Genomic DNA, 15357 nt, shown 5'->3' on the forward strand with positions numbered 1-15357 from the left:
TCTGGTGGGTGGGTGGCAGGGAGGCCTGGTGCCGGGTGACCTGGTGCTTGGGTGGGAGTGCTGGGTGGGTGGATGGCCTGGTGCTGGGTGGGTGGCCTGGTGCTGGGTGGGAGTGTGGCAGGCCTGGTGCTTGGGTGGGAGTGCTGGGTGGGTGGATGGCCTGGTGCTGGGAGGGAGGGAGGCCTGGTGCTGGGTGGGTGGCAGAGAGGCTTGGTGCTGGGTGGGAGGCCTGGTACTGGGTGGGTGGGTGTGCTGGGTGGCCTGGTGCTAGGTGGGAGGGAGGCCTGCCGCTGGGAGGGGAGGGCAGGGGAGAGAGGAGGGTGGCTGGATATGGGCGGCTGGAGGAGAGAGGAGGGTGGCTGGACATAGATGGAGGGCAAGAAATGAAGAAGAAAAGGAGGAAAGTAAAGAAATAAATGGAAAGGAAGCCCTGGAAATGGAGTTAAGAGAACAGATAGCAGCAGAATCAGCGACTAGGACCAATATGGATAGAAAAACAAAATCACTAGACAAAGGTAGAAAAAAATCATTTTATTTTCATTTTAGTGTTTGGAATATGTCCAGTTTGAGAATTTACATCTGCTGTCTTATTTTGCACTGGGAATACTGGAGCTGTAACAACTTACAGAAATGATTTATAATGAAAGAAAATCATGTTATTTTTTTTCTCCTATACTAGTATACTTTCAATGATGTCTGTTTATATGCGCCATGGCTGGTGTAAGGGGGTGTGGCTATCATAGGGGTGGAGTCATATGTGGTGACCCCGCCCATAATGAGTACCGGCACTTCGCGATAAATAATTAGATTTTGGGTTGCTGTTTGGGCACTCGGTCTCTGAAAGGTTCGCCATCACTGGCCTAAACCTTGCCTTCAACTTTATACTATGATGCAAGAAACACATCCACATCCATTTGCTTTGCTATCCTGGTTTTACCATTGCCCCATCTTAGCTCATTTTTCTTATTTGCCCTTTTTTTTTTTTTTTAATGTTCTTTACTTCCCTCCTCCTTTCTCTAAGTTTTCTCTTTTCCTTATTCCCTCTAGCCTCCTTTCTTTCCACCTTGCCTAGTCTTATCCCTTCCCTTAGTCATCTTCCCATCTCTACCATTATTGGTGCTCTTCAGCGTGGTCCGGTGAATTGTGTTTCTGGGTCAGAACAGTAGGCATTAGTGTCTCTTATGCACAAAGCTACTAGGACTGTTCACAGCTTGCAAGCTGGGCCATTGAGGGTCATTTTGCTCTGGAAATCAATTGATGATTGTACTAAATAAGGGTTCTCTATTTTTGGTCCTTTGTCAAGTATCTTAAATATAGTGCCCTTTGCAGGTTTTATTGTATTTTTTTAAAATTATTTTATACTGTTTCTAATCACAATAACTGTGAATTTTTTTTGTAGTTCCTCTGCTACCATTACCAAACCAGCCCAGACCTGCGGTTGGACCCCAGAGGTTTCCGGTGAGTGAGAGTTGTTTTTTTCCTATTTTTGTGGAAAATATGTACAAAAATGTTTAAGTATTTTAAAGGTATTATTATGCAATTTGAAAGGTATTATTATGCAAACATAAAAAGGGAGAGTGGTAGAACTGGAGGATATGAATTGAGGTTGCAGGGGGGGTCGACTTAGGAGTAATGTCAGTAATTTTTCATGGAAAAGGTGGTTGATGTTTGGAATGCCCTCCCATGGGAGGTGGTGGAGGCCAAAATAATATTATGCTCATTTTCCCAACATCACCATTCACTTTGAATATTGGCCCTCTTCAATCTTTCCTCTCATCCTTGTCACACTGGTTAACTAATCGTAAACTCATTCTGAATCCTTCCAAAACTGTGGTGAGTTGAATCAGTGGGATGCTTTCTAAACCTAGTATTGGCCTTTATCTTTTGAACATGTTAATAGTTTACAGTATTTCATATACCACTCTTCAAAATGGCCAGAGTGGTGTACAAATCCTCCAGGGCTGTGGATTCATTCCGTTACTTAGGGATTATGGTCCACTCCAGACTTTCCTGGGATATGCAGGTATCCCAGGTACTTAAACTGGGTTTTCTTTCCCTCAGTCACCTCCATTCAATCTCCAAGTTCTTAGATTTCTTATCGCTTCATACTCTTGTTATGCCTTTGTCCTTTCCCCGCTTGGACTTTTGTAATATGGTATTCTCTGACATCACTTCTAACCAATTACATTGAATGCAAATGGGCCACTGCCCATTTTCTTAACGAAGGCCAACAGGTATGACTCTGCCACCCCTTTATTAATCAAATTACGTTGGCTTCACATCAACTTTATGTTTGGTTTAAGGCTATTTGTCTAGGATCCCCATCTGTCTTGTTTCTGTAATAATCCCTTACACACCTAGGCACTCACTTCATTCTTTAGATGCACACAGTTTGGTTCTTCCGTCTCCCAGGCAGGTATATTATGAATCCACCAGATATGCACCATTCTTTTTCCATGGTCCGAAGCAATGGAAGATCAACCTTCTTTCATTTGTGTAGAACTGTCTTTTGCTCAGTTTAAACCAACCTCAAACTCCCTTTTTTTGACTATCCAGAGGCTGCCCCCAGAAGCTGATTTTGAATGACTCAGCTGACCACCAGACAGTCTGTTGACCTTGATTGCTACCCTATCCCTCTCTCTGGATTTGTGTTGCTCTTTTTGTTTTTATTGGAGTTTTGTTATACTTTTATTATTTGATTGATGTTAACTGCTGTGACCTGTGTTCAGCAATAGCGGTATATCAAGCAATAAACATAATGAACAATTATGTGGAAAACAAAGGAACTCTTACACATTCTACTTGTTATTGCTCATCTAAAACTACTTTTTTATGGCTTAACACGCGTTATTTATTTTTGAATGTAGGACGTAGGTTGGGTATAACGAAAGTGGTATACATATTATATACAGGCCACAATCATTAACACAGTACTGTGAAGAGGAGGGTAGGAGTCGGTCTTGAGGAATGTTTAGTTTTTAGGAATGTGCACTAAAAAAAATTTGGTTCATGTTTGAGTGCTTTTCTGACGTGATTCCCACTTCTTGTAATTTTTCCTTTCAAACTTTTTTGGTTAAATATGTTTAATGTACTGTTAATTCATGAGTTAACTTGTGTCAAACTGATGTCCACCAATTTTAAAGGAGCACTAGATTGAACAACTTGCCTCCACTTTTCACGTGCCTTTCTTTAAAATTTAAACCAGCTTTTAAAAATGCTTAGAGACTTCCGCAAACTACTGAAGACCCATCTTTTCGAAAACAATTTATCAAAAGGATCAAAACACATAAAGTCCACACACACTGTTAGCAATGCATCAATACTTATTCTCTTCTGTACGTTTATCCCCCGCATTTTTAACACGGTTTAAATCTAACCTACAGGTAAAAAACAGAAAATATCATACCCGAACGATCTCTTGCTGTTGCTTTGCTGCCCAATCAGTATCCGGTGTTCTTCTATTGTTTTGTGTTCTTTGTCCATTGTTTTATTCTCCTTAACGATACTGGACTTTGTTTTAACTTAACGCCTCACAATGTAACCATAATTATGTTGTAACAGATTGTACTTCCATCACTACAATGTATTGTACAGCACACTGAGCCCGCAAATAGGTGGGAAAATGTGGGCTACAAATGCAATAAAATAAGTAAATTCCAAAAGTTACCTGTTCTTTCAGTCCTGAATATTTATAATCGCTATTTGTCTGAAAGCTCTGCTGTTTCAGTACTGAAGACCAAAGCTTAGGTCTTTCCATCTAAAAATGGCAAGGCTCAGCTATATCAGTGATGGTTTAATCAGATTTAGGTGCTTAAAGTTGGAGGTCCTTTGGCAACAGTTTTAATAGTAGGGGGTTATGCTGAGTCAGTCCGGAAGCTCACTTATAATATGGACCACCATAGAGACTCCCCGAGCTAGGTTGGGAGAGGGAGAGAGTTGGGCTTTGTGGGGGAGAATGGAGCATAGGCTTGAGAGAATGGTTTTATAATAGTCCAGCATATTCCCTTCTCCTCCCTATTCCCCAACCCCAGGTAACCAGCATCTGCCCTTCCCTCCTGCTACCCTCAGGCGGCCAGCATCTCATCTCCCATACTATGTGACCAGCTTCTTATCAACCCCTCCCTACACCCCCCCCCCCATACTCCCACCAGGTGACCAGCATCTCATCTCTCCCTTCCCCTAGGTGACTGGCATCTCATCTCTCCCTTCCCCTAGGTGACTGGCATCTCATCTCTCCCTTCCCCTAGGTGACTGGCATCTCATCTCCCCCTTTCCCCAGGTGACAGGCATCTCATCTCCCCCTCTCCCCAGGTGACAGGCATCTCATCGCCCCCTCTCCCCAGTGACAGGCATCTCATCTCCCCTCTCCCAGGGTGACCGCATCTCATCTCCCCCCAGGTGACCGGCATCTCATCTCCCCCTCTCCCCAGGTGACAGGCATCTCATCTCCCCCTCTCCCCAGGTGACCGGCATCTCATCTCCCCCTCTCCCCAGGTGACCGGCATCTCATCGACCCCACCCACCAGGTGACTGACACTTCATTGACCCCACCCACCAGGTGACTGACATCTCATCGCCCCCACCCACCAGGTGACTGACATCTCCTCTCCTGTTCCCTCCAGATAGCTAAAATCTCCTGTCCTCCTCCTCCACCCCTCCCAACTCCAGGTGTCCAGCATCTCATCTTTCCTTTGCCTCACTACCCTCAGTGGCCTACATTTTATCCTCCCTTCTATCCCTATCCCCTAGGTAGTCAACATCTTCTTATCCCTACCACACTCCCAAGATGGCCAGCATCTTCCCGACATGACCAGCAAGCTACCTTTTCCTTCCCTTCCTTCTCTTGAATGGCAGTCCAAGTGTTTAAAAGGAGATTCAGCATAGCCAGCCCAGGACCTTAAGCATCCATACTTGTTCCTGCAGCATCCCTCCCCTTCCGAGCTTTCTGTTAGAACTTGAGCATGCGCACATGTTCAGGTCCTCAGAATGGCAACACTAAGGCTTTATTATTTTTTTTTTTTTTAGACATTCTGACTGCCATCACAGAGAAGGAAGGGAAGAACAAATTGAGCAGGTTTACACAATTCTGTGCCTGCTCACTAATTATTTGGATAATTATGCAAATGCTTATCTCACAATTCCTAGGGTTTAATTGATGACAGTGTACAGTCATTTATATACGCAGTAGAATTGCATAATTATGACATCCTATAATAGATCTTATAATGATACTCTTCTTGGCTGGTCTTTGCATGTTGTCGATATTAAGTTTTAAGGACGTAAGATTTATTATGTCTGTATGTTTTATTTTCATTTGAAGTAAACTTTATAGATGAAGGGATAGGAGTAGCTTACCATTCCATTGTGTAGGTGTAGAATGAAATCAAAGGTTAAGAGCTTTAGAGAATCCACAATTTCATAAAGACATTTCATGCTGCTTTGTAGTATTAAAACATTAAAAATATTTTAATTTATTATAGGCTGGTTACTGCTTTGGAGAGCATTTTGTTTTAATTTACCAGTGGATATGGCATCAGGTGGTAGTGATTGACATTTCTTGTGTAAAGCTTTAAACAAAATTTCATGCAAATTATGTTTGAATGAAAGTGGTGCTAAAATTACATTTATTATGGATTATAGCCCATTGTAGATAATAGAGTGAGTCTGTACTGCATTTGGCTGGGAGCTTTCAGTTCAAGCATTTACTGTTCTGTCTACTGGTACTGTAGAACCCTCTAATTTTGATGTAGAAGATATTGAAGGACTGATGAGAATTATGTCTTATGAAATGTATAGTAGTGAGCAGATACAGTTTGAGATTCCTCTGCTGTCAAGTATTGTCAGGATTGTATGGAGGGAATGGAGTTTAAAATGCATGGAACATAATACTCAACATTCTCCTTTTGCAGGTGATTTTCTGATTAATTGCAATTACCATACATTATCATATCAAATTTAATCAAATCGGTGCATTCCATTTTCAAGGATAGCATCTTGACAAGAATATCTTTTGGTAGTCAAAATATGGATGGGTTTTTAAACATGCAGTCAAACCTTAAACTTGTCTATGCATAGGTATGTTTCATGATATTCATTGTGGCAGCTCATTTATTTTATGTTTGATCGTGTCTTGTGCCCTCACATTCTGACAACAGTAGACAAGGATCACAGAGCAGAGTGGTTTTTATCTCAGCAAAGAGATATTAAGAGAATAATGCTGGTTTTAGATTTGTAGTATAGTAATTTGTTTTGACAGACCTTTTATAAAATGCTATTTTAAACCATGTAGTTTTTAAGGATGTACCCCTAAGTGTACATATAACTTCATTTTTCATTTATTTATTTTATATATTTATAGCCCACTTATCCAAACGGTTCCACTTCATATAGATACCTGTCTGCTGCCTTCACCCCACCTATCCATGAACAGTGATGCAGTGCTTTGTCATCACCTTGCTACACAGAAGGTGGCTCCAAGCCCATATCCCATTGAAATCTCCCTATTTTCTTCTTCCTTTTTAAATAGTCATCCCAAAGATCTCTCAAAACTCCTCTGCCTCTTTCCCTTCCCCCGCCCTTTTGCCAGCACACAGATCCTTCTGAGCCCTTCTATTATGTACCTCCCACCACATCTCTCCTTTGCTAATGATGTATAGAAACACAGAAAATGATGGCAGATAAAGATCAAGGGCGCTTAACATCAGATCCTACCTGCTTCTCATCCACGCTGTCATCTGCACCTAAGAAGTGCATCATTTCCTCCAGAAGTGATCGGCACCTGAGCTTGGCTGCGGAAGACTGCTGGCTTCGTCTCCTGTGATGTCATACAGGGGCACGGAGACCATTTCAATGCCAAGCCCGACGCAGGAGGAAAAGATCAAGGATGCTTAACATCAGACCCTACCTGCTTATCATCTGTGCCTAAGAGGTCAACTGCATCATTTCCTCTAGAACGAACTTTGCCTGACTGGCTCTGCTTCCTGTGATATCCCACAGGGGCACAACCATTTAACGCCAAGCCCAATGCCAGAGGTGTCGTGCACTGGAGAGTTGCCCGCCTCCTTGTCATGCTGATGGAGCTTTCCTTTGTGTAGACTTTATGTGGCGTTTGTATGGAATTATTGAGTATAAGAGATTGAACTTAGAATTATTTTTGTGATGGAATCATCAGCTGTCACTGTTATTACAGGACAAGGTTGGTATGGTGAATTAGTTAATTATTCTATGAAATTAAGCTGTGGTAAATGTTTGTAGAATGTTCCTTTGATATCATATCAAAGGCAGTTCATAAAATGGCGAACTATGTTTTGATGCACAGTCTGTTAGAAAGTTTTCAGTCTTGTTTCATTATGTGTATTACAGAATCCTGACTACTTTCCAGAAGAGCAGATTGTAATGAATCAATTGTGTCATCATTATGTTTTTCCTCATTCTTGTGAGGGCAAAAAAGGGGACGATGTGATTTTGATTTGTAAGGATAGTATGAAGTTTGGTAAGAGACTTTTGCCAGGAGTTGATGATATGGAAATTTTAATATTAACTACTTTTTTTCTGAGTATTGTTTTACTTTTGTTTATATATTTATTGGGATTTATTGACCACCTTTATAAAGAGATTCACCCAAAGCGGTATACAGCAGGTACAGTTTAACATAAAACTTACAATTTTGATAACAGCATAACAATAGTAAAATAACCAAGTATAAACATAAATACAATAAACGAGGTAAACTTGAAACAGCAAATTGAAACTTAATAGGACTACCATGAAACAGGCTCAAAAATATACACATTTAACAGCACTGAAATTCAAATAACAGAGATATAATACGATGCCAGGATAATACTAATGAAATATCTAATAAGCACACCATTAGGATATTCAGATAACATTAGTATAATTCTAATTCTTTTCTATAGTATAGCTTACCATATAGCTGTTATTGTGCCCACAGTGTTTTATACAAAGATTTGTTTATTGAAATCCTTATTGATGCTAATTTACTGTAAGAAGGACCTTAATTTTATGTTATTTTAATTTGCATATAGATCAGGATCCAGAACATTTCACATCGGAACTTATTTTTAAAATATTGAATCTTTTAGGTGGAAACAAATGCATTGGCTGCGCAGTTTAGTAAAAGAGGTCCTTAACGTGACTACTGCAGTTGATTTGTGGCAGTCAGCGCTTTCAAATTCATTAGATGCTGTTGCTGCTTTGAAGTGTCATCAATCCCTCCAATTTCATAAGGTACCATGGTATAATGAACTAAAAGAATTAAAGTGGAAACTTAGACTTCATGAAAGGAACTGGAGGAAGTATCCCTCGAGAGTTACACTAGAAGAATACAATTTATAGCAATTTAGGAGGCTGAGTATACTCTAATTCTGTTACTGAAAAAGCCCCTGCACAATCTAGAGAACTTTTTGCTGCTGTTAAGTTAACATTTAAACCTGGACCTAACAAACATGCTGAATCTGTATTAACTTGTCATGAGTTTGCAACAGGATTTGTATATTACACAATCATTTGAAAATGAAAATCTTCTGTTTAAATCTTAGTCCTTTAGAAGAGGATGGTCAGTGGCATATCTTTAAACCTATGAGACTTTTTCAAGTACAGAAAATACTTTCAAATGTGAACTAAGTATTGTTCTTTAAACACTTGTCATCCATCTATTGTTAAAGCTTTGAAAGAATTGATTATAAACAGTTTTTGTTGTATTAATAAACCATTATCAGAATAGTTACATGGTCTATTGAAAACGGCTACAGTTAAACCATTACTAAAGAATTCATCTCTTGATTGTAATTTAATTGAGAATTAAAGACCTATTCCTTCTCTACCGCTTCCTGATAAGGTACTAGAAAAGGTGGTTCATAAGCAATTATATAAAGAGCGCAGTGGGGTATTGATGACTGACAGTTTGGATTCAGAGCTTTACATGACACTGAGTCATTAATCACTTTTTTTTTTTTTTTAGACATGATTAAAGCAGGATTTGATATGGCAAAATGATGAGTTTGGATAATTCAGCCACATTTGATACGGTGAATCACGTAATTTTGAATAATCGATTAAAATCTATTGGATTGAAAGTTCCTCTCTGCTACATTATTTAATATTTTGTTGTTACCTCTTGTGTTGCGTTGTTTACATTTACAGTTTTGTCTTATGCAGATGATATTCAATTCTTATTACTTTTTTGTAGGGCTATTTCTACAATTACTTAACCTCAGGTAGAGGACAGGCAATTAGCGACGTCTACTCTTAGTACTAAGAGGAAAAATAGCACTCTAGTGTTCAGCTAACGTATCGTGAGATGTCCCACTAAGTGCAGACCTAAATTCTTATAGCCTAAAAATACACACTGAAAAGAATGACACAAGGCTCAGATTTTATCAAAATAGAAAAGCTAATTTTATATTGGCAGCAGAGGAAATAGTATAAATCAGAGATAATACACTTATGCTAAATTACCCAAAATGATGGTAAATCAATGTGTATTTATGTACCTGTCAAGGCATGGTGAAAATTATGCACACTCTGTACCCTATTCCTGAACTGATTGACTCCTAGCTACCAGGTGACGGCAGATAAAGACTTGAATGGTCCACCCAGTCTGCCCAACAGTCACATTCATATCAATTCAAGATTTATATCATCAATGAGTGTGATATTTAGTAATTATCATTCTTTGGTGTTTCTGGGACATAGACCATAGAAGTTCGCCCTGCTCTGTCCTTATGTTCCAACTACTGGAGTTGCCATCAAAGTCCACTCTAACCTATCCAAATCTGTCTTGTCCGGATTGCCATATGCAGGACTCAGACCATACAAGCCAGCCAAGCACCGTCCTTAGTTGATGCACCCAGAGACGCCATCTAAGCACCACTTGACATGCAAACACATATGCAACCCTTTGTTTTGTTTTTCATGTCTTTTATTTTCTAATTAGAGATCCTCTGTGTTTATCCCATATCTTTTTGAATTCCGCCAGTTTTTTTTTTTCTCCACCACCTCCCTTGGGAGGTCATTCCAGGCATCCACTACCCTCTCTGTGAAAAAGAATTTTCTGACATTACTCTTAAGTGTACCATCCCACAACCTCAATTCATGTTCTATAGTTTTACCACTTTCTCTTCTCTGGAAAATATTTGTTTCTTTATTAATACCTTTCAAGTATTTAAACATCTGTTTCCATATCATCAAGCTGATCAATCCATAGACTGGTGGGTTGTGTCCATCTACCAGCAGGTGGAGATAGAGAGCAAACTTTTGCCTCCCTATATGTGGTCATGTGCTGCCGGAAACTCCTCAGTATGTTCTCTATCTCAGCAGGTGGTGGTCACACACAGCAGCAGCTCTGGCTAGGCCTCCAAGCCTAATCCTTAGGTTTTGTTGAGGCCTGGGGTTGAGGGCTCTTTTGAGCAAGTGCAAACCTGGTGGTGCCAGGTCCCTCCTTTTCTCCCCCCTCACGCTGGCTCCGTTTAAAAAAAAAAAAAAATTTTTTTAAACGTCTTTAAAGGCGTTTAATTCGACGTTTCTTTAAACGTTCATTGCAGCTACTCACTGGGACACCAGTTTGTTACAGCTCGGAGCGGCAAGCAGGTAATTTTACCTTTTTATAGCGGGCAGGGGGTTCCCCGATTCTTCTCCTCGTGGCAATGGCGTCGGAGGGCGAGGGCGCAAAGGGTCGCTCCCCGGATCGCTGGAGCGCTTCTAGAGGGGATGCGGGTGTTTTACAACCTGATTCACCCTTGATGGGTGATAGTTTAGTGACCGATGAATGTCCCGGTCGTTCCTCCGGCGTGGCGGTTTTTTTCCCGCCATAAACGCCCATCCCCCGCTCCTCGCCTCCGCCATCTTGGCCGGCCACGCGGCTCGGACGGCTTCTTCGGGGCCGCCCTTGAGGTTGGAGACATTAATGCCATGAACGCCCTTAATTTGGGCGACGGCACAAAAGCGGCTAAAGTTAAGCGCCGTTCTTCCCGCGCGGCTCCTTCACGGAGTTTCGCGCCGGACGCCATTTTGGATGCGCAGCATGTCTCTCCCCCGCTATTGCGAGCGCCGGTTGAGAGTGCGTCTAGGGCTGTTGCCCAGGCTGCGGAAGTGCACAGTCTGGGGGGTTTCTCCCCCGAGTTTGTTTTGCTGCTGCATCAGGCTTTCCTCATGCAAACGCTGCCCCTGCTCCCTCTTCTGATAAAGAGGTTGAGGTTCCCAGAGGTAAACGCCCTCGGGTTGATTTCCAGGCCTTGGAGGACTTTTGTCTCCTCCGATGTAGATGAGGGCAGCGTGTCTGAGGTCTCCCAACGATCCTTTGCGGATTCCTTGGAGGAGATAGATCCCCGCTCGGATGGAGCGGATGACCCCTCTGCAGCGCGGCTTTTTAGCCCAGAGGATTTGCCCAACCTGTTGTTACAGGCCATGGACACTTTGAAGATTTCCTCTCCGGAGGACGTCTCTCCCTCAGCCCCTGTTGGCTCTGCCATTATGCTGGGGACGAAGCGCCCGCCTAGAACCTTCCACGTGCATGATGCCATGCACACCTTAATTGCGGCTCAATGGGATGTCCCGGAAACGAGCCTTAAAGTGGCTAGGGCTATGTCCCGCCTCTATCCTTTGGCTGTGAGTGAACGTGAGGCCTATCTGTGGCCTACCGTGGATTCTTTAATCACTGCGGTGACTAAGAAAACGGCGTTGCCGGTGGAAGGTGGCACGGCCCTAAAGGACGCCCAAGACAGAAGATTGGAGGCGGCCTTAAGGTCGTCCTTTGAGGCAGCTGCTTTAAGTTTGCAGGCCTCAGTTTGCGGCTCCTATGTGGCCAGGGCCTGCCGGACTATGGTGCAGCGGGCTTCCCCCTCGGATCATTCCTTGAGGGCTGATTGGCCGGCCCTGGAATCGGGCTTAGCCTATTTGGCAGACTTGCTGTATGATGTCTGGAGAGCCTCAGCTAAAGGCATGGCTCAGACAGTCTCTGCGCGGCGGTGGCTTTGGCTGAAACATTGGTCTGCTGACCACGCCTCTAAATCCCGCCTGGCTAGATTGCCTTTTAAAGGCAAGCTGCTCTTTGGGGTCGAGCTGGACAAAATCGTGACCGATCTCGGCACGTCTAAGGGCAAGAAATTACCAGAGGTCAGGGCTCGGGTTAGTACTCGTCCCGATACCTCCAGAGGACGATTGCAGGAAGCCCATCGGTACCGCCCGGGCAAGTCGGGTTCCTCTGCCCCCTCTTCCTTCAAGAGGAATTTCTCCCCCAAGCAGCATTCCTTTCGCAGAGACCGCCGTCCCGGAGGTGCTCCCTCCGGTCCTCCCCCAGGGTCTCGTACCCAATGACGGGGCCTTGGTCCACGCCCCAGTGCAGATTGGAGGACGGCTGTCCTCGTTTCTGGGCGGAGTGGACCACTATAACTTCAGACGCGTGGGTGCTGGAAGTCATCAGAGACGGCTACAAGCTAGAGTTCTGCCAACCCTTAAGAGACAGGTTTGTACTCTCTCCCTGCAAGTCTCCGGTCAAGCTGTGGTAGTGCAGCAGACCTTGGACAACCTGATCCGCCTGGGTGCGGTCGTTCCGGTGCCAAAAAATCAGATTGGCAAGGGACGTTACTCCATTTACTTTGTGGTTCCAAAGAAAGGAGGTTCTGTCCGGCCTATCCTCGACCTCAAAGGGGTCAATCGGGCCTGGAAAGTGAGGCACTTTCGCATGGAGACTCTCCGCTCTGTTATAGCGGCAGTGAAGGCAGGAGAGTTCTTGGCTTCCTTGGACATCAAGGAAGCGTACCTGCATATTCCCATCTGGCCTCCTCTCCAACGCTTTCTGCGTTTTACAGTCCTGAGACGACACTTCCAGTTCAGAGCCCTCCCTTTCGGGTTGGCTACTGCTCCGCGGACCTTTTCCAAAGTAATGGGGGTCATAGCGGCCTTCCTAAAGGAAGGAGTACAAGTCCATCCTTATCTGGACGACTGGTTGATCCGAGCCCCCTCTTATGCAGAGTGCGGCAAAGCTATGGACCGGGTAGTTGCTCTTTTGAGCTCCCTGGGATGGATCATCAACTGGAAGAAGAGCCAGCTGCGCCCGACTCAGTCCCTGGTGTATCTGGGAGTTCGATTCGACACCCAAGTGGGCAGAGTGTTCCTGCCAGACAATCGGATTGTCAAGCTTCAGGCTCAGGTGGACTAGTTCCTAGTAGCCTCTCCTATTCGGGCTTGGGACTACGTGCAGCTGTTTGGCTCTATGACGGCCACGATGGAAGTAGTGCCCTGGGCCAGGGCTCATATGAGACCACTACAGCTATCTCTGCTGCTGCGCTGGACTCCGATGTCGGATGATTATGCTGTGCGCCTTCCCGTGGACCCAGCAGTGCGCAAGGCGCTGAGCTGGTGGACGCAGACAGACAAGTTGTCTGCAGGATTGCCTCTGGTGACCCCAGAGTGGATTGTCGTCATGACAGACGCCTCTTTGATGGGCTGGGGAGCCCACTGCTTGGGAAGGACAGCGCAGGGGCTCTAGTCTCCTGCAGAGGCAAGTGGTCTATTAACCTCCTGGAACTCAGAGCCATTCGGTTGGTGTTATTGGAGTTCATCCCGGTACTGGTGTTGAAGCCTGTACGGGTCCTGTCGGACAATGCCACGGCTGTGGCCTATATCAACCGCCAGGGAGGTACCAAGAGCGCCCCTTTAGCCAAGGAGGCTATGAGTCTTTGCCAGTGGGCGGAAGTGAACCTGGAGCAGCTTTCAGCGGCCCACATTGCCGGAGTCATGAATGTCAAGGCGGACTTTCTCAGTCGCCATACCTTGGAGCCCGGAGAGTGGCAACTATCTGCTCAGGCGTTCTTGGACATCACGAAGCGCTGGGGCCAGCCGAGCCTAGATCTGATGGCGTCATCGGCCAATTGCCAAGTGCCGTGCTTTTTCAGCAGAGGACGGGACCCTCGATCCCTGGGAGTAGATGCTCTTCTCCAACAGTGGCCGACACAAGAGCTCCTCTATGTGTTCCCGCCCTGGCCCATGTTGGGCAGGGTGCTAGACCGGGTGGCAAAGCATCCCGGCAGGGTAATCCTGGTGGGTCCGGATTGGCCCAGACGTCCCTGGTATGCGGACTTGTTCAGGCTCTCAGTCGACGATCCTCTGCGGCTGTCAGTGGAGCAGGGCCTGTTACATCAGGGTCCCGTGGTGATGGAGGATCCCTCTCCCTTTGGTCTTACGGCCTGGCTATTGAGCGGCAGCGTCTGAGGAAGAAGGGCTTCTCAGACAAGGTCATCGCCACTATGCTGAGAGCGAGGAAGCGCTCTACTTCTACTGCTTACGCCAGGGTTTGGCGTATCTTTGCAGCATGGTGTGAAGCAGGCTCACTTTCTCCCTTCACTGCTCCAATTTCTTCAGTGTTGGCGTTCCTGCAAGAAGGTCTGGAGAAAGGCCTGTCGCTCAGTTCCCTTAAAGTCCAGGTAGCGGCTCTGGCTTGCTTCAGGGGCCGCCTGAAGGGTGCTTCCCTGGCTTCGCAGCCAGATGTGGTGCGCTTTCTCAAGGGAGTTAATCACCTGCGCCCTCCTCTGCACTCAGTGGTGCCTGCGTGGAATCTCAACCTGGTGCTAAGAGCATTGCAGAAGCCGCCTTTGGAACCCTTGTCGAGGGCATCTCTGAAAGACCTGACGTTGAAAGCAGTCTTTTTGGTGGCTATCACTTCAGCCAGAAGAGTTTCCGAGCTCCAGGCGCTCTCAAGTCGAGAGCCTTTTCTGCAGTTCACTGAGGCAGGAGTGACTATTCGCACAGTGCCTTCCTTCCTGCCCAAGATTGGTTCTCGCTTCCATGTGAATCAGCAGCTCTGTCTCCCTTCCTTTCGTAGGGAGGACTACCCAGAGGAGTACTCCGCTCTTGAATATCTGGATGTGAGACGAGTCATCATCAGATACTTGGAAGTGACCAATGATTTCCGGAAATCGGATCATCTGTTTGTCCTGTTTGCAGGTCCTCGTAAGGGTCTGCAGGCTGCTAAGCCTACAGTGGCAAGATGGGTCAAGGAAGCCATTGCAGCGGCTTATGTGGCCGCGGGGAAGGTGCCGCCTATCCAGCTGAAGGCTCACTCCACGAGAGCTCAGGCGGCCTCGATGGCAGAGGCCGGATCCGTCTCCCTGGAAGAGATATGCAAGGCGGCAACGTGGTCTTCGGCTCATACATTCTCCAAGCATTACCGTTTGACTGTGGCTGCACGGGCGGAGGCCCGGTTTGGAGCTTCAGTGTTGAGGTCAGGGATTTCTATTTCCCGCCCTGGGTGAGTACTGCTTCGGTACATCCCACCAGTCTATGGATTGATCAGCTTGATGATATGGAAGGTAAAATTATGTATAATCATACCTGATA

The 15357-nt window shown here is 45.2% G+C and overlaps 1 protein-coding gene across 7 annotated transcripts in view; it reads left to right on the plus strand.

The window, feature by feature from the left end:
* The window catches only part of RBM33 (RNA binding motif protein 33), a 453495-nt gene that overhangs the window by 205225 nt on the left and 232913 nt on the right, over nucleotides 1-15357 (plus strand). For all 7 annotated transcript variants that reach the window (XM_030198521.1, XM_030198536.1, XM_030198551.1 and 4 more), the window contains one exon: nucleotides 1400-1458. In XM_030198521.1, the coding sequence (XP_030054381.1) occupies nucleotides 1400-1458 (59 nt within the window). The remainder of the gene's footprint in view (nucleotides 1-1399; nucleotides 1459-15357) is intronic.

This window comes from Microcaecilia unicolor, chromosome 1 (genome assembly GCF_901765095.1).
Source record: "Microcaecilia unicolor chromosome 1, aMicUni1.1, whole genome shotgun sequence".
Taxonomy (NCBI): domain Eukaryota; kingdom Metazoa; phylum Chordata; class Amphibia; order Gymnophiona; family Siphonopidae; genus Microcaecilia; species Microcaecilia unicolor.